The sequence below is a fragment of the Mesoplodon bidens genome, assembly GCF_964165515.1.
Source record: "Mesoplodon bidens genome assembly, chromosome: 10".
NCBI classification, from domain to species: Eukaryota; Metazoa; Chordata; class Mammalia; order Artiodactyla; family Ziphiidae; genus Mesoplodon; species Mesoplodon bidens.
Genome location: NC_138172.1, coordinates 8,675,539 through 8,695,181, shown reverse-complemented (window position 1 = coordinate 8,695,181; position 19,643 = coordinate 8,675,539). Strand labels below are relative to the sequence as shown.

Below are 19,643 nucleotides of genomic sequence, written 5' to 3'. Positions count from 1 at the left end.
AAAGCTCAGTGATGCTGCGAGTTCAGAATTCAGAGGCACACAACCACACACCCCAGATTACATCCTTATAGGAAGCTGTTCTTGATACAACAGGCCTCTAAAATCAGGAGAGTCGTAGTGAAACTGGAGAGATCTAATGAGTAAATATTGCCAGCCTCAAGCTTACAGTTTTACACTTGAGGAGGGGTCTATTAAGGGTCCAAACCTAAGAACCACGCAGCCAGTGAGATTTTCACTTCCGAGGGTAACCTGGGGGCACCAAGCTTGCTCTCATTTGGGAAAGGGGTGGGAGGCGATAAAGGCTCCCCGCAAGGACTTTATTTTCTTTTATCTCAACTCCCCCGAGCTACTTCGTAAACCTGTAAATAAGATTCCCAGGAGGACTGGATAACTCTGAGCGAGGCTGGTAGCTTTACTTACATCTCCCCCAGAGCTGGCAGGGCCTATCTAAGAAAGAAAAAAGACAGCTCCAAGGAAAAAAAGATTGTGTCGGAGCCTCTGGAAACACTTAAGTTAGGCAAGAAATGCCAGGTCAGCTCCTGCCCTGTGGAAATCCCTTTCACAGCTGAAGAAACGGTGCACATGCTCTGGGAAGCTGAGTGTCTCAAAAGGTCCATAAAAAGTCTGGGGGGTTGGGCGGGGCGAGAGGTAGGAGGACCTCTCCTCATGTTGACTAAGTAAGCAGCCAGTGACGTGTTCAGATAATGGGCGAGCTTTTCTAGAAACGGGCAATTCTCAAAAATGGGAGAGAAGGGTTTTGCCCCCTGGGCTGGTTTGATCTGTCTGTGCTTGGCGATGCTCTATGCACAGTACCCCGGGCAGCGTCTGCAGTTGGTTGAAAGGGAGCTAGAGTCAATAAGAGTTCAGTCCTAAAAATCCTATCACCTGAGTCCAGCAGGGTCCCTCATACAGAAGATTTGTGGACCTGCTTTGGATACAACCACACGTAAACATCAGCTCTCATCAAGAAGCTGGCAGCCCAAGAGGCTGGTTTGCTTTCCGCCCTGTCAATAGAATGTTAAACAAAGGAGTCAGAGTCCTGGGCGGGGGCTGACGACTCCCTAGATTTTCCATAGCTGTCACACAGATCCAGCCCCCCAGCCGTCAGTGGCTCAGTTTAGGATATGGGACTTTTTTGCCCCCCTCAGTACTGCTCTTTTTCGAAGTGACCCCAGCCCCATCACCCGTGAAAGGTAATAAAAGATACTCTGCGAATATTTCAAGGCTGCTCCCTTGCAAGGGCTCTGGCGGTGCCAGCTGAGAGAGGAGCCCTGCCACTTCAACTGGTTCATAGAATTGCTACAGCTATTCAGTCCAAACAGCCTTCCTGTCAGGCCTTTCCATGAGCTGCCAACCCTTGAAAAATGTGCTGATTTGAGTCTTGTCGCCTCTTGGATTATTTTTTGATGAAAGTGCTAAAAACACAGAAGAGTCAATTTATCGAAAAGGCAGACAGAAAGAAGGCAGAGAAAAAAGGGGTAGATAATCCCCTATCGTGGCTGCCTGAGCATTCGGTGTCCGCACCGTCCTGCCAAGTGATGATGTGGTACAAGGCAGACATTACTAATAGACTCAGCCAAGCAGGCCAGATAGCTGAGGCAATCACAACGGCAATAATTCGTTTTTCATCGGGGGGGAAACTTCCAGGATGCAGCCGGTTGAGCGTGGGGTCAGCTCTGGGAGTGGAGTGCGGTTTTAGAACCAGCCACCCCAAAGGCAGGGGGTCTGGGCATTCGTGCTTTTCTGGAACCAGCCTCAAATCAGTGAGGCTTGTCTGACAAGGGTTGGGGGAGGGGAGGCAAAAGCAGGGTCTTAAACAGAGAAGGCTTTCATTTTATATCTCCCTGTCCACATATGGATTTGTTTTCCGACTTGGTTTTCATAGCCAGATTAACCCTTTTTGTTCACACACGATGCGAACCATGGGGATCTCCAATCATTTCCTCCCCCGCAGGGGAACACAACCAAATAAGTGATTACAACTATTAGAAATGTTCCGTAAACGGTCGTATATGGCAGTCAGGAACTTAAGGGGGGGAGGGGGGAGGGGACCTAGTCTAGGAAAATCAAGGAAGCAAGAAGAGGAACTGGATGGTGGTTTCTAGAACTTTCCTGGAACATGCTCATCGAGGAGCCTGAGCAGATGATTGGGACCCACTTCAGGGACAGCTGGTGTGGGAGATACAGGAGCAGCAGGCCCCTCACCCCACAAAGGGTCTGGGTCCACCATGCTTCCTGTTCACCTTTCATGTCCTCTAGAGCATCCGTGAAATCAATGCTCCTTCCTGGCCACCCTGATTTTAACTTAATTTTACCTGCTAAACATGGATGTATTGAGAGAAAGGGGACAGTTCCTGGGGACATATCCAGAGAAAACTCTACTTCAAAAAATTAATGCAGCCCAATGTTTATAGCAGCACTATTTACAGTAGCCGAGACATGGAAGCAACCTAGGTGTCCACTGACAGAAGAATGGATAAAGAAGATGTGGTACATATATATAATGGAATACTACTCAGCCATAAAAAGAATGAAATAATGCCATGTGCAGCAACATGGATGGACCTAGAGATGATCATATGAAGTGAAGCAAGTCCGAAAGAGAAAGACAAATCATATGCTATCACTTACGTGTGGAATCTAAAAAAGAATGATGCAAATGAACTTATTTATAAAACAGAAATAGAGTCACAGATAGAGAAAACAAATTTGGGATTACCAAAGGGGAAGGGGGTAGGGGGGGATAAATTTAGAGTTTGGGATTAGCAGGTGCAAACTACTGTATATAAAGTAGATAAACAACAAGGTCCTACTGTATAGCAAAGGGAACTATATTCAACTTAAAAAAAAAAAAAAAAGGACAGCAAGGGAGAACATGGTATATTTTATGCCAAACCCAAATTCTCCTAGAGCTGAACCTGTACAAACTATCTTGATGGACAAAACCAAAACACAACCCAGATGAAACACCATTTCTCACAGGAGTGAAAAGTACTCTTGTTAGGCATTTGTCAACAACTTTCTTTGGGACCCCAGACACTCCTAACATCCTGAGCTAAATCCATCAGACTAACTCTTCCAACCACAGCCAGTCCATGGGATCAACTTCAACACACACATGTAATAGGAAAAATAACTGAGTATTTACCCTAAAATACTAGCAACCCGGCCACTTCTGCAATCAGTTCGTCACCCACCCAGTGTTTTCCTTTTCTGTCACTTTAAATAGGATTGGTCTTTAAAACCAGAAAGAGAAAAGGAAAAGTTTTCCATGCACAGAATTCTAAGCACTGGATCAGTAGGGCTCATCTGAATTTGTTTAGTCTATGCATTTTTATTCTCATTGCACAATTTAGGAAAAGAGAGTCTCTTTTCCTAACTGGAGAGATTTCTTCACATCCGTGCTTGTCCAGACAGAGGAAGAGAAATTCCCAAGGAGCAAATGTGGGGGAGAAACAGTAGATTTGGACACACACATACACACACACCCTGCCCCCAGATATGACCTCTAATGTAGACGAGGATGTTGCTCCTGCTTCTGGGACTCGCTGTGGTTTTAGGGGGGCACTTTATCCAAACCTGTCTCCGTGGTGACTTACACGTCATCACAGAGCGCGTGGGTCAGACGGCACAGGATGGAAATGTGCAAAAGGGGAGAGACTGCCAGCATTCGGTTCTGCACACCCTTGTCTGTTGCTACCATGTTCTGAGCCAGTCCTCTTAAGGCGGAGGGAATAAAAGACAGAACCCGCCAGGGTCTGGGCTACACATCCCAGTCTTTCCTCTCCTATTTGGGGAAACAGGGTTCTCTTGGCCAAGACCTGAAGCCATAGCCAGGTTGGGCTCCTCCGTCTGGCACGACCCCTCAGCCCCTGCTTTGGCTCCCAGTGGGTGGGGGGGAGGACCACCCCTGACCTCAGGCCTGGTAGAGGGTCTCAGGATCCGTGAGAGCCCCCGAGGGGCTTCAGGCAGCCAGTGAAATTGAAAGGAAGAGGAAGGGTGTGGTTTCCTTTCTGCCTGGCTGTTAAGAAAGTTACTGCATTTGGCAAGGAAGCCTGTGAGGCAGGTCTGTGCCAGGGCAGATGGGACCAAAATGAAAGGACAATAATAAAATGCAGGCGGCCTGTAAAAACTCACATTGGAGGGGGTGGTGGTCTGCGAGTGGAGTAAGAGAGGGGGAGACATTAAGCCAAGGAGCTGAGAGCCTTCAAGTCCACGTTGGACAGCTGAGGGCCCAGTGGTGAGGCCTGGATGTTCCCAAACTTGTCTTCACATTAAAATCCCCTGGGGAACTTCCAAAAATGCCTACAGCCCGTGGTCCATCCCCAGAGATTGGAGCTAAACTGCTCTGGGATTCAGCCTAGGCTTTGGAAGTGCGAAAAGATCCCCAGGTGATTCTAATGGGCAGACAAGTCTGGGAACCACTGATGGAGTCCCTGGCTACTCAAAGTGTGGTCCCCAGACCAGCAGCATTGGCTTCCTCTGGGAGGTCGGGAGTAGTATGGAATATCAGGCTCCCCCCAGACTTGCTAGACTAGAATCTGCACACTAGCCAGATCCCAGGTGATCTGTATGCTAATCAGAGTGTCTGATTAACTTGAGAAGCGCTGCTTCACACACTCACACACACACACACACACACACACACACACTCACACACACACACACACACACACACACACACTAGGTCAAATCCTCCTACTCAAGTACAATCTCATGGCACATGCCTTTTCTCCTTCCTGGCATGGATTGCACTTGTAATTGTATATTTATGTGAGCTATTACAGAAGTCAGTGTACGGGCCCAAAATATCTAGAAAAGGTTTCTTAACATTGCCTATAGTACATGGGTTAAATTAAAATGTAAACTTCAGTCAGAGTTTCAGTGAGTGCCAGCTCCCTGGCCTGGTCCTATGCATTCGTGACCAGTAATCATTTCAGGCTTCCAGTGCAGGGCAGATAAACTAGGTGAAGCCAGGGCCTGGCTTTCTCTCCCATAGGCACTGCCTGTGGTTCTGATTCTCTTTCTCCTCTGGCTGCCACCTCTCCCACTTAAGCCTGTCTGTTGCCTTGAACATCTATACTTTATTTAGCAGAACAGGGTTAATTGGTAGAAATCCTGGAACCAAGGTGATCATGACCTTGCCCTTGCCCCTGACCCTTCCAGGACCTCCCATCCCTGAAGAAACGCCGCCCACCCCCTCGGACCCAAGTGGCCCGAGGCCCCGAGTCAAGGCTAGGCTCGTGGGAGGCTGTCTGGGGTCTGGAGACGCCCGCTGTGGTAAGAAGTCACAGGATCTAGATTCCAAAGACATGAGTGTGACTCATGTCCTGAGCATCATACCCTATCAGTTCTGTGAGCTTGTTTTTCTCCTGAGCCAAAGGCAAGATATTGACATCCTAGGGTTGTTAGGAAAACCAAGTGAGATAAGGGATGTGAATACACTTTGTAAACTCTAAAGTGCTGTACCTGTGGTGGACAGTGCCACAGAACAGTAGATGAGAGCACAGCAAAGAAGTAACACCTGCCTGGTTTCACTTCCTGGCTCCCTCACTCACTGGCTATTGGATCTGGAAGCGGAGGCATAACCTCTCTGGGCCTGTTCAGCCCCCCACTGCTCTCGGTGGCATTGTTCCCCTTTCAGACTTCCCTTGGGGTTCACTGAAGGTAAAAGTTCGAGGAGGGAGGAGACCCTGCCGCTCCCCACCCTTTGTGTCCCAGGGGCTTCTGGTCTCATCCAAGTCCTTTTAAGTCCCTGACACCATTCAGTTCCCCAGCATCAGATGAACCACATCCTACTACCCCGAGCCAAAGAAAACTGTCCAAACACTTTATCCTCCCCTCGGGAAGAAGGACAGAATGGATGCTGTATTCCAAGAACCCATTTTTTTAAGTGGTGGCTCCTTTCAGGCGCTTGTCTTCTCAGCTACTGTGAGCCACTTTGCCATCTTTCATCTGAGATGGCGTCCACATCAGAGAAACCCACTGTTTACAAACCGGAATATCTCATTTGAAACACCTGTTCTGGTTGATGTTTTCCCCTCGTCGATAAACAGGATGGTCATTTTCTGTGTCGGGGAGAGCTGGGTCTGTCTGCCTCCTTGGTGAATGGCACGTAGTGGACAAATGGCTGTTGATTGTGTTAAGCTGTCAGCCAGGAAACCGGCAGCAAGTGTGGCCTGATGGCCCAAATCGGTTTCTTCCTTGCAAGGCCATTTATTTTTCTCACCCACGGACTTCTGTTGCCATGGAAACTGTCCCACTAGCAGGATAGAGACTCAGCCCAACCCTGCTTCCTGCATCCAGTGAGAGAGGCAAGATTTATAATCATGAAACAAGGTAGACAGTAAGAAAGTATATGGGGTGTGCAGCTAGAAAAGTAGTTCCTCTTAGTTGCCTAGAACTCTGAAGCTGGGAAAAAAAATGTTTTTGAGAACATCTGATTCAGAGTATGTTTATATGAGGTATACTGACAACAGCAAACATTCAGTGCATAATAAGTGCATGCTAAGCCCTTTCCGTGCAGCAGCCCGTTGAACCCTCTCAGTGACTCCAGGGGGCAGGGTGGTTCTTATTGTCCCCATGACACAGATGAAGAAACAGACTCCACGATGCAGTCACTGGCCCAAGTTAACAGAAGAAAGGGACAAAACTGGGATGAAAATCCAGACCTCTGACCCCGAAGCCCGGACCTCTTGACTTGAAACAGCTGCCTTCTCTCTATCTCTCTTGCCTCTGTCATAAGCTAGCTCTTGAAAGGGGCTGGATGCCCCGGTCCATCCAGCATCCACCATTTTTATTTGATCATATAATCCTTCCGACCTCCGCCACAAGCCACTTTGTAAGAGCCCACAGAACGAGGATTCCACGCAACAGGATATGGGCCCCCCTGATCCAGGCCAGTTTTCTCATTTCCCAGAGGACCACCTTGGGCTGGGCAGGGAAACGACTCGCCTCGAGCTGCACAGCTAATAAATGTCAGAGTTGACACCACAGGGCCAGCCCCCCGACCCACGGGCCCGAGCTCGGCTGTACTGGGCTGCCTTGCATCTAAACCAAACCCTGAGAAGCAGTTCCGCTCTCCCGGCCAAGCATCAGGGCTAACTAATCCCCTTGTAGGATGGCTGTTAAATCCGACAGTCGTTAGAAGAACAGCGCTCCAGTGGGCGGGGTGATTTGCCACTTAGGAAATTCTCCCGCGTAGCTCTTCTCTTTCAGGCTTTGCTGCCTCCGGGTAAACCTAAAACCATCCAGTGATGAAGCCTGATTCATAAATCATACACCTCCCCGCAAAACTTCAAATCACTTAAACATGAAGTGTTATGGGATCGTTGTATTTCAGCTAGTAGAATCCAACGTGTCAGGAACAAGAGGCAAGGTTTTCTATGCCAACAGCTTTAGGGACCAAAGTTCCGCCCACGAATGAAAGTTCCGCAGCTCAGACAACGAGACGGTGGTGAGCACCGTCTTGGTTTTCCATTTTAACATGAATCTAGCACTGAATAGGCACAAATATAAACATGCATCCCTTCAGATACGTGCCACATGGCTCTTACTCCCAAGGCTGTAAAGGTGTATTAGACAGAACAGTGAAGTGTCTGAGGACGTGGTATAAACAACAGTCACCAAGCAGGAGGTGTGGAGCTGGGTATTATCGCGGGAAGACTTGGGCGGGAGAAGAGAAATACTGTGAAGCGTAACTGTTTCTTCCTATGTCCTTCTTTGAATTCTGACACTAGCCATGAGGACGGCCTCACGACTTGTCTTCTCCCCACTTACAAGCAGGGAGAGTCGAGGTGTCATGCCCCACAGAGCGTGCTCAGATTGTGACACCCTACCCATCCAGCCCTTTTGTACCCTTCTGCTAGGACCTCCTCCTCCTCCTTTTCTGCCTGCTCACCTTGCACAGCCCCAATCCTGAGTCACCGCCTCTGAGAAGCCTGTCTGGAATTCCCATTCAGGTTAACACCTTCCTCTGTGCTCCTAAAGTCTGTGTGCAAGATAACAGCAGCTACCATTTATAGCGGCTAAGGTGGCTGGGCACATTACATGCATTATCTCTGTACCCATTTGACAGGTAAGGAAACTGAGGCTCCGTTTGTCCAAGACCACATGGCTGTTAAGTCATGAAGCTGGGTGTGGAATCCAGGTCTCTCAGGCTCCAAAGTCCGTGTCTTTCTACTACACAACAGGCAGCTGTCCTTGCCTCAAACGAATCCCTTCCCAGGAAAGGGGATAAGCATGTGTTTCTCCATCTCCCCCTAGACTGTGCATTCCTCTAGGGCACCGCGACTCTTACCATGTATCCCTGTGCCTGGCACATAGCAGATGCTAAATAAATGGTTAAATGAATCAATAGTTTGTTGAATGAGCTTATCCCTTTATCCCACAAGTTGATGAAACACTGCTCCTGATAAAATCCTAGTACATGTGGTTCCTTTCCCAAGTCAGCGCCCACCCCCAGTGGAGAGTCAGGTCAGTTTCTCAGCTGGCAGATCCATATACTAACCCACTGCTTCTCCAGGTTTCATGTCATATGAATCTCCTGCAGATTCTAATTCAAAAGGGCTGAGACCCTCATGGGTGGGGCGTTTCCTGCAGGCTTCTGGTGATGCTGCTGGTTTGAAGACCCCATTTGAGAGCCGGCTGGGTCTAAATACATCAGCCAGCAGCAGCCAATGCACTTTGGTTACCTTTGGCTGGTAATGAACAATATAACCTGTCTCATGTGTTGCTCGCCTTCCAAAAGATGACCAGATTTCAAATGCTCCTGATTTTCCATGATTTACCAAAATATTTAAGTTATGCTTTGAGCTATAAACATTTGGCAGCATGAACCTTTGTTTGTGCCTGTAGCTTTGGTTTAATCACACCCTATCAATAAATCACAAATAAATGAGAGACAGGAGGCACTCACTGGAAGATTCCATTCCAGTGACAAGTGGATCAGGGGAGCGGGTGAGGGTGGGGGAAGGGGCGGATGAGCCCCAGGGCATTTCTACTGGGAAGGTTCCACCCTTCCACATTTCCCTACCCCATGGCCACTTTCCCGACTGGTCTCCTCCATTCCTGGTAAACAGTAAAGTGATGGCTTATTCATCTTGAGACCTTTGAACCCCACACAATCGCTTCACTGGCATGCCAAGTCTTTAGAGGTCAAGCATCCCCGGTCCAAGACATTTGGAAGGAAAACACCCTCTTTTCTGTCTCCTTTTCCAGATGTCCCTGGGCCAGCAGCAGTCAGCAAGAGGTGTGCCTTGTCTGAGATGCAAGGGGACGTGTTCGGGCTTCGAGCCACATTCATGGAGGTAACGGAGTTTGTCAGGAGAGGCTCTGCCTGCCTTCATTTCTTGGCTGTCCTTTCTGGGAACCCTGGTCATTCTCTGCTGGGACTGCTTAGGATGCATGTGTTGCTGGTGGACTGGCTCCGGGGTGAATGCCTTCTTGCTTGGCTTAATTCAGAAATGACAGAAAAGCCCTTGAGGGGCCAAGATGAAGAAGGAGTTCAGGGCTTTATAAACCATTTCCAGGTGGAGGCTGCCAAGCTCAGCCCGGTGAGGATGCTCTGGGAAGCGGTGGACAGTTGTTAGCTGGTGCCTGGTCCATGCTGAGTAGACCTGTCTGTCCTGGGGTTTGGTGTATGGGCTTCATCTCCCCCTCCTGCGCCATCATCCCCCCTGGGGTTGTGACCAAAGAGTACCCCTGGGACAGAAATAAAAGTCACTGTGTCCACAGTACTTAAAAACCAGGACCTGGTATTCACATCCAGGCAGGAGGGCTGTGAGATCCAGCTGGACTTGGACTCGCAGCGCTGTTCTTTTTCTTTTCATTGAGGACTCTGCAAACAAGAGGTAGGGCTGCCGCTCTGCACAGTCCCCAGGCACTATTCACATGAGCATCTGTGTGGATCGTATGCCCTGGAGGTGTGCAGGGCACAGCCTGGGGGACCGTCCCTGCAGCCCTAGGAGAGAGAGGCTAAGCCCTGTAGGGCACGAGAGCTAAAAAGGAGCTTTTGTCTCCACTGCCAGAGGGTTGCCTTGGGCACTCAGTGGAAGAACAAAATTGGGGAGATGTTTGTCTCAGAGAAGTTGGTTTCCACGGTGAGATAGCAGTTACAAAAAAATACTTATTGAGCTGAGCTAAATCTTTTCTACCTAAATGCTAAAATAACCCTAAGCAGGAGGTATTAGTATGTCCACTTTACAGATCAGGAAACTGAGGGTGGGTAATGGGGGAACGGCTACCAGAGGGCAGAATTCGGACTCAGGTCTGTATGAAGCCCCATCCCATGCTGTCAACCATTCTGCATGCAGTACTGTGGTCCAAGCACAAGATTGTTCCTTGACGCTATTCCCAGGCAGTCCCCACTTCGGAGGATCTCATATGGTCTTCTGGACGCCAGGGACCGTCAAGGTCATCCAATCCCAACACCCGTCCCCTGCACAAATTCCTCCCACAGCTAGGATGTCCTTCCAGGACGAAGAACTCCCCACGCATCTATTTTGGCCACTTGAGCTCTTTCTGGCCTTGAAAAGAGTCCACCTCCCTATCATTTCACCCCTTTGGTCCTGAATCTGCCACCAGGGTGTCAGAGAACAAGGCTGGCCCCTCATCAGCTCTCTGCAGACAAGCGAGGATGCCTCCCGCAAGAGTTCTTGGAGCCGAGGGATAATGTTCCCTAAATGCACACATGGCGTCAGGGCAGTAACGTTTCCATTCTCTCAAGGACCACAGTCCCGCGCTGTTATCTGGCATCTGAAAATGGGTGTTTGATATATTTTGTCTGGTTTCCTAGTTGTTTATGGCAGGAGGGCAATTCTGGACACTGTTCCTCTCGGCTAGGAGCAGAAACCTCTCGGCACTGTTTTCATCCCATTTCCTCATCATCCTACAAGTTCTTTGAACGTCAAGTGAACTTGTCCTTGAGAAACAGAGACTGCAGCTTTTAGGTCCTGCCTATCCAGTGTCACCTTGGAACAACCTTAATAGGGACCTAAATTTGAGGCTTCGTGGAGCAGTGAAGTCGCAGAACCTTAGCAGGGAAACCGTGTCAAACCGTTTTTACGCTTCAGTTCTTATGTTCTCAGTAGTTTGAAAGATATTTAAAGGATCAGAGTGGCAGCCAGTCTGGTTTCATGGGAAAGTTTCCTAACTAATAATCACAGGACAGAATTCATGTGCTGACTCTGTTTGAATAAGACACTTCCCTTCTCTAAGCCTCAGATTTCCCATCTGAAAAATGGGAAGGTTGGAGCTGGTGGGCCCTAGGATCCCCTTCCAGCTTTACAATTCCATAGTTTCAGGCAAATTGTCTGGAATCCAATTATGGATTCTCATGGTTAGTAGAATTAGAACGGTCTTCATATTCGCAGCACAGAATAAGTAGAATTACTTAGAGAGGAGGGTGCAGAGAGAAGACAAGAGAGACTTTCAGAACAAACATATCATGGAAATGTAAGGGGGGGTCCCCCCAGCAGCCTTCAGCATCCCGCTTTCCACGTGGCCATGCCGGACTCCCTGCCCACAGGGGCCAACCTCACAGGATGCTGAGCTGCCATACAGGGCGGAGGGAAGCGGGCCTCCAGAAGGCCGAGCTTTTCAGAGAGAGCCCAGGGCAAGGCTTCTTCCTCGCAGGCAGAGATTTATCATCATCATCATCATCATCATCATCATCATCATCATCATCATCATCATCATCATTCTAACAGCTTTATTTTTTAAAGGCACACCGATTTCAGTGAGTAGAGGGAAAAAACCTGATCTGAGGGAAGCAGGGGACATACTATGAAAAATGGAAGGGAGACCACTGGCTCTGCAAATTACAAAATTTTACATCCTTTGGGGGTCTCTCTGGATAGACTCCCCCAATCTCCTCATCGCGGCACCCCTGTGATGTTAATTCTGCTCCTCTCACCAGGGTCAGGATCTTCATAGGTGGCTGCACAGTAATACAATAGCTGGGCTTCCTGTGCTTTTGGAGTGACAACCTATAGAAAGTCAGCCTGAGGTGCCTAAGTTCCTGAAAGGGACATACTCATGCCTCTCGTGCTTTGGGGTGCATGAGAATCCCCTGTGGAACAGGGTCGCTAGTGCCCGGGCCCAGATCCCACTCCAGACGTGTGTATCTAACTGGCGGGGGCCAAGCGGGGCATCCCCAAGTTAACACAGCCTCCCAGGTGATTTGGGGGTGCAGCAAAGCTTGAAAACTCATCAACTAGATCAGGGGTCAGCAAACTTTCTTTAAAGAGCCAGATAGGGCTTCCCTGGTGGCGCAGTGGTTGGGAGTCTGCCTGCCAATGCAGGGGACACAGGTTCATGCCCCGGTCTGGGAAGATCCCACATGCCGCGGAGCGGCTGGCCCCATGAGCCATGGCCGCTGAGCCTGCGCGTCCGGAGCCTGTGCTCCGCAACGGGAGAGGCCACAACAGTGAGAGGCCCACGTACCAGAAAAAAATAAAAATAAAAAATAAATAAAGAGCCAGATAGATAGTAATCGTTTTCGGCTTCACAAGCCACATGGCCTCTGTCACAACTATTCAACTTGTAGCAGGAAATCATCCATAAACAATACGTAAATGAATGAATGTGACTGTGTTCTAATAAATCTTTATTTAGGGACACTGAAATTCAAATTTCTCATCCTTTTCATGTGTCCCCAAAGAGTTCACAGGCCATATAAAAAGAGGCGATGGACTGGATTCTGCCAGTGGGCTGTAGTTTGCCAACCCCTGATATAGACCAACCCTCTCATTTTACAGATAAGAAACTTGCCAGGGGTCTGTCGCGGGCTAGTGTTCAGGCTGCGATTAGATGCCAAGGCCATGCCATTTCCATAATTCCAGGTTGCCTATGACAGATTGCAGAAATGGCCGTTGTGACACCATTGAGGATCTTTCCAGATGTGTCTGTGTCCCCTGCAATCTGGGTGCCTGGAAAGAGCGGGGTGGGACCAAGGGGGTGTCCTCCTCATCTGTAAAGTCTCAGAAACGTGTCTGGTGACATGAAGAGCATGAAGAAAGGAAAACTAATATGGACACAATCTCAAAGAACAGCTATTTGTCAGCATTTTCCATGTCAAAGCGTTCTGCATTCCCAACGCCTCGCACAGCATCCTGAGCGTCTACATGAACCAGCAGAGCAAAGGGCAGCTTCCTCCCCCACGTCCACGTATGGAAGGTTTGGGGACGTCAGGGGAGCCGGTGGGACGCTGGGCTTTCCTTCACTTCCTTCCTCGTCCTCCTCTCTCCGCTTCCTGCTCTGCTGCCCCCCCCACCCCATAAACCAAAAGTGCCCTCACCTGTCTTCTTAAAGAATCAGCTTCCTCCATGACTGGCTCATAAAGAATATGATTGGGTCATGAATAAAATGCCCCAGTTCCATAAAACAAGCAACCCTTTCTCAGGAGAACGAAAAGAAAAGCCTTCTTGCATTTGCCCTGTACCGTCTTTAGGGTCCTATTCATCTTTAGAGATAATTTCTCTGGAATTATCGTTGAGATCTGCGATTTTAACATGTCTCAAATGGCAGCACTGAATGTGAACTTGGACTGGAAGCTTCTGCTCAAATAACGCTGGAAATGTTGCCTTCTCTTCCCCTTAATGTCACACTGCACACCCGTGCATTAAAAGCAAGAAGCAGCCTTGCACTGAAGAAATGTGTTTAACCTTCTGCAGCCTGCTGACCTCCATCACCGCTGAGCCCTTTCCCTGGGCCACATCCTGACCTCCTGGGGGAACGGGTCCAGGCAGCAGAACCCCCCCACCCCAGAGCATATGCGACTCCCACGTGGCCCAACCTGATTCTACCTTATGTTATGGTTTCCACCTGATTTTCTCTCCCTCTCCCACCCCAACTGCAGTCTCCTTGAAGGTTGTGATGGGGCCTCCTTCTCTTCATATCAGACTAGGATTTCTCAACCTCAGCACTACTGACATTTGGGACTGGATAATTCTTTGCTGTGGAGGGAGCTGTCCTGTGCATTGTAGGATGTTTAGCAGCAACCTTGGCCTCTACACTATAGACGTCATAGCACCCCATTGGGACTATCAAAAGTGTCTCCATACTCAGCCTTAAAAAAGAACAAAATAGGGGGCTTCCCTGGTGGCGCAGTGGTTGAGAGTCTGCCTGCTAATGCAGGGGACACGGGTTCGAGCCCTGGTCTGGGAGGATCCCACATGCCACGGAGCAACTAGGCCCGTGAGCCACAACTACTGAGCCTGCGCGTCTGGAGCCTGTGCTCCGCAACGGGAGAGGCCGCGATAGTGAGAGGCCCACGCACTGCGATGAAGAGTGGCCCCCACTTGCCACAGCTAGAGAAAGCCCTCGCACAGAAACGAAGACCCAACACAGCAAAAATAAATTTAAAAAAAACAAAACAAAAGAAAAAAAAGAACAAAATAATGCCATCTGCAGCAACATGGATGGACCTAGAGATTATCACACTGAGTGAAGTAAGTCAGACACAGAAAGACAAATATTATATGATATTGCTTATATGTGGAATCTAAAAAAAGGGTACAAATGAACTTACTTACAAAACAGCAGTAGAGTCATGGATGTAGAAAACAATCTTATGGTTACCAGGGTATGAGGGGGGGGATAAATCGGGAGGCTGGGATTGACATATACACACGACTGTATATAAAATAGATAACTAATAAGAACCTGCTGTATAGCACGGGGAACTCTACTCAGTACTCTGTAATGGCCTATATGGAAAAAGAATCTAAAAAAAAAAAAGAGTGGAATATGTATGTGTATAACTGATTCACTTTGCTCTACAGCAGAAACTAATACAACATTGTAAATCAACTATGCTCCAATAAAAATTTTCTTTTTAAAAAGTGTCTCCAGACATTGTCAAATGCCCCCTGGGGACAGTTCTGACCTTGGTTGGGAACCACTGATTAGACCATGAAGGCATGCGTCTGGTAGCCCCACAGTCAAAATTTGTGCTCAATGATTAAATGCATAGTCTCCTGAGTTTAGAAGAGAAAAGAAGGGTTCTTCCAGGCAGGCCTGGGTGTGAAGTGCAACTGCCCTGACATGTCTCTGGCTTAGCCCTGCCCCATCCCGCGGTAGGTCTTGATGTAGCTCACTCGACCTAACAAGCTCTAAATCGCGTGTGTTCCAGCATCTGAGATACAGCACGCCTAAGGGGACAGGGCCGGGAAGGGAGGGAGCGGTTTTCCTCTCACACTGGGGAGCCCTCTGGGTGTCTAAACCTTAACAGCAGGACACAAAGCAGCCAACTGCTTTTGTTTTTAATTGTCAGAGGGAAGTGTCAGACTTCAAGTCACTGTGAAGCTTCCCCGGGACGCTTTTCCTTTTCCCAGCCCCAGGACAAAGCCTTGGCAAGGGACATCAATCTCTCCAGCCCGAGGGGTTTCCTAAACTCATTCCCTTCCCCACAGGTCCTGTCCACCAGTTTCTTGAAGAAAATTTCCAGCTATATTTTTACTTCAGGATGAGTGCTAAAGAGTTTTACAAGTTGCTGAAGCTCTGAGGCTCATGAATCTTGGGAGACAATTTCAATAATTCTTTAGAGCAGGGATCAGTAGACTTTTTTTAATAAAGGGCCAGATAGTAGATATTTTAGGCTCGGTGGGCCACGTGATCTCTGCTGCAATTACTTATCTGCTGTTGCCACCCAAATGCCGCCCGAAGACAATATGTAAATGAACGGGCATAGCTGTGTTCCAATAAAACTTTATTTACAGAAGCAAGTTGTGGGCCGGGTTTAGCCCACAGGCTGTGAAGACTCCTGCTGTAGAACATCTCCAGTGATGAACCAGCCTTTGCCACCCCAATGACCAAGAGGAAAAATGTGCTGCTCTTTTTACCCACGAAAGTCATACACACATTCCCCACAGATAGATAGGAAGATGTGAGTTTCTGATCTCAAAGGCCTTTTGGGCTCCGGTTACCCTTTGTCTGCTGCTAACCTTTTCAAGTTACTAAAGTTAAACTTTGAGCTTGCTTTCTAAAGTGTAGGTGCTGCCAGCGGGAGATTCTGCCTCTCTTTTCTAGAGGTTGCTCTCACTTGTCCCCATCCCACCCCCCAGGAAAATGTGCAAGTCATGCAAATGCAGTCAGGAGGACCACTGCCTGAGCTCGGACCTGGAAGACGATCGGAAAATTGGCCGCTTGCTGATGGACTCCAAGTATTCCACCCTCACGGCACGAGTGAAAGGCGGGGACGGCATCCGGATTTACAAGAGGAACCGAATGATCATGACCAACCCCATTGCCACCGGGAAAGATCCCACCTTTGACACCATCACCTATGAGTGGGCTCCCCCTGGAGTCACCCAGAAACTGGTAAGAGAGCTTCCTGCAACCAAGTGGTTGTTTCCCTACCCTTGGACATAGGAGCCATGCCATAGGTTCCTGGATGTCAAAGACAAGGTAAGAAGAGGGCAAGATTGCGAAAATCGTAGGAAAATAGCTATGATTTCAAACCTGCTCCTGCCTCACTCTGTGATCTTGAAGTAAAAACTGTCTGGGCCTCAGTTTTCCTCATCCATGAAATGGGTAGAGGTGTTCACGTGAATTCTAAGGGGCCCTTCCAGCTCTAGTACAGGGTTGCTCATGGTTCCCTTTAGGTTCCCCACTTCTGAACAGAGGATGTTTTATTGTTCAGAACTCTCAGAGTGCTCATGTTCATCCATAAGTTCCTCATTTTCCCTCAAAGTGGCCTGGGATGTGCCCTTTGCAAGTCTTCGGGAGAGCACAGGAACACTTCTCTCTTCTCCCTAACTCCTGGGTTTAAAAGAGAGAAGTAAATTGGCTTTACACAACCCTAAGGAAGAGGCACCCAGAGAAGGACAAGACCCAGAGAGAGCAGGTGACTTGCACAAGGTCACCCCGTGGCTGCCCACTAAAAGGATCCAAGAGAAGTCCCCATGCACAGGCCTCACCCCAGACCACTAAATCGGAAGCTCCAGATTGCAGGATCAGAATTATCAGACACGAGTATTTAAACGAAGCCCCAGGTAATACCCCATGTGGGCCCCCTTCAAGACCCAGAGCAGCAGACCAGCGCCCCTCAAATTTCCACAAGTGTATAAACCATCTGGAGAGCTCACAGAAACACATCGAGTAGGCTCAGGGCCGTTCTGAGAATCTGCAGTCCCGCCAAGCTCCCAGGTCATGCCGACGCTGCCGGCTCCCAGAGCACACCTGGAGTAGCAAGGACACAGATGATTTCTACAGGTTAGTGAGATTAAAAAAACCCTACAGCGTTAGAAATGCAAGCCTGGCGTTGAATTCCATCTCTCCGGGGAGAAAAGGAGAGCCTTTCGAGACCCGTGTGTCCTTGTCCCTGCAGGCTTCCCCCACAGCTCCTGCTACGCCCCCTCACTGAGTACTTTGCATGGCAATGACCTTCCACCTTCCTGCCCTGGACCACTCTACGGCAGGCCTGGGCTCTCTAGGCTCTTGCCTTCCTCAGGGACTTTGCACATGCTGTTCCCTCTCCTTGAAACATCCTTTCCCGGCTCTTCGTATGGCTGGCTCCTCCTGCCACTCACATCTCAGACAGGCCGTCCCTCACTACCCAATCTGTGGAAGATGCCACCCATCCCCCTACTACATTTCCTCTCTCTCCCAGTTCTCCATTGCTTCTTTAGAAGCTCTTATTTCGAGCTCTCATTGTCTCACGCCTGTCTGTGTTCCGTCATCACCTCTCCCCCACACTGGAGTGAAGCAAGGCCCACGAGGGCACGCGCACGCCTGTCCCGTGTACCGTCTCGCCCCTCGCCTTACGCTGCACAGGGCACGCAGCAGGCTTGAGGCGTATTTGTGCCACGTCGCCTCCCAGCCAGGGACACTGCACGTGTGGTCTGTGGACTGGCACTGCTCCACAAAAGCCTTGTGACTGGTCCACAATCAGAAGCCCAGAAATTGAGAATAAATGTTGGGAAAATTTTGTGGCACTTGACATCCAAGTGTGTGATGGCTGAGCAGAGCTCCTGCGTGGTCAGCCTCACGTGGAAATCCCACGTGGCCTGAGCCACATTCTCATCACATGCACTGAGCCCACAGATCATCCTGCAATCTGTGGAGAAAACACCAAACAAACCTTGATCCTTCACCATAGAAGGTTCAAGCAGCACAGTGCTAAGCTGGAGTTTAAGAGAGGGAAAAAATCCCTTCTAGATAAAATGAAGAGAGGCAAAGTTTTTTTGGTTTTTTTTTTTTAAGCTTTGCTTTTTGAGAAGCATATTTTAAAAGAACACTTCAGCCTCCATGAGCTCAGCCACCCTGTGAGGTGAGGGTTAGTTTACATGTGAGGAAACACAGAATGCTGAACTGGACTTTGACAGCTCCAGTGGGTAGGCAGGGGCAGGTCGGGGGCCACAGAGGGTGCCACGGAATAGCAGCAGTGCCGGGTGGTTCCGAACGCGGGTCTGCCCTCCAGCACACGGGCCTGGGTGAGCCATCAGTGGGTCTCCAAGATGTCAGTGGAAACTAAAGTAAGCAGCTCATAAAAGAGCCAGCTGTGGGCGTCAGGAACTGACTGGTGAAAACCCCAAACGCTTCAGCCCCAGACTAATCAGAGGAAGGCATCGTCGGGCCGTGATTAATGCCGGCTCATAAAACCACATGGGATAAAGGCCCCTCTGTCTGCCCGGCGTCTGGCCTGCCCGAGCAAATAGCATTGCTGAGATTGGACGACTTTCTTCCCACTCACCCTTCCGACTTTTTTTTTTTAATTACCAAGTGATCGGAACTGATTATATTTTGGAAATGGGACCGAATCTTGCTCTCTGTCACCCTTCCCAACCAGAATAAAAGCCAGAGAAATGCTTCAAAGACTAAAGTCTTCAAAGACTAAAGTCACAATAAACCTAATTGCTAGTATGTACTGAGTACTTACTATGATCCAGGCACTACGCTAAGACCTACACATGCACAGTCGCATCTGATTTTCCAACACTGTTAGGGCTGTACTATTATTACCCTCATCTACAGAAGAAGAAACTGAGGCTCAGAGAGGTGAATGGGTCTTTGAAAGCTAGCCGGGAATTTGGGGGGAGGCAAGACGGAGAAGATGAAGGGAACCAGCATCCATGGAGTGTTTGTATATGAAGGATATCAACACCTCACTGCTCCCTGTGCGCCGGGTGCATTACTGCCCCCATTTGACAGGAGGGCAAACAGAAGCTGGTGAGGCGCGCATGCAGGGCTGGCATCCACTCATACCCCACCCTCTGCTCCCTTACCCAGGGCAGTCAGAGCACTGTCTCCCACTGAGCCCTCATTGGGCCTCAGAATCCTACTCAACACAGCACTCCAGGCTGCCATGATTGACCAGGATTAACATGTAACGTGAAGCCCATTTGCTCTCTTTGTCTGACAGCTGGAGAAGAATCAGAAAGCGCAGAATCAGGACTGGGTTTTCTGATTCCAGGGTCTGTGTGTGTCCCACTGCCCAACCCTGGGAAAAGAGCATCTTTCTCCTCCACTTTTCTCTCTGCTCTTTTGATTTCTCTCCTGAAAAAGCCTGGTTCCAGGAACCTCTTCACCCAGTATGGCTGTGCCAGACAGCCAAGCACCAAATGATTCAGAAAGTTTCTCACGAAAAACTTAAAACCTAAACCAATCTTTCCAACTGATCCTAGAAAAGGCATCTTGCTAAA

General features: G+C 49.0%; 1 protein-coding gene across 1 annotated transcript in view; it reads left to right on the top strand.

Moving 5' to 3' along the window:
- The window catches only part of LMCD1 (LIM and cysteine rich domains 1), a 57,740-nt gene that overhangs the window by 18,982 nt on the left and 19,115 nt on the right, over positions 1-19,643 (top strand). Inside the window, exons 2-3 of the mRNA XM_081245061.1 lie at positions 9,220-9,308; positions 16,065-16,320. Coding sequence (XP_081101187.1) covers positions 9,220-9,308; positions 16,065-16,320 — 345 coding nt within the window. The remainder of the gene's footprint in view (positions 1-9,219; positions 9,309-16,064; positions 16,321-19,643) is intronic.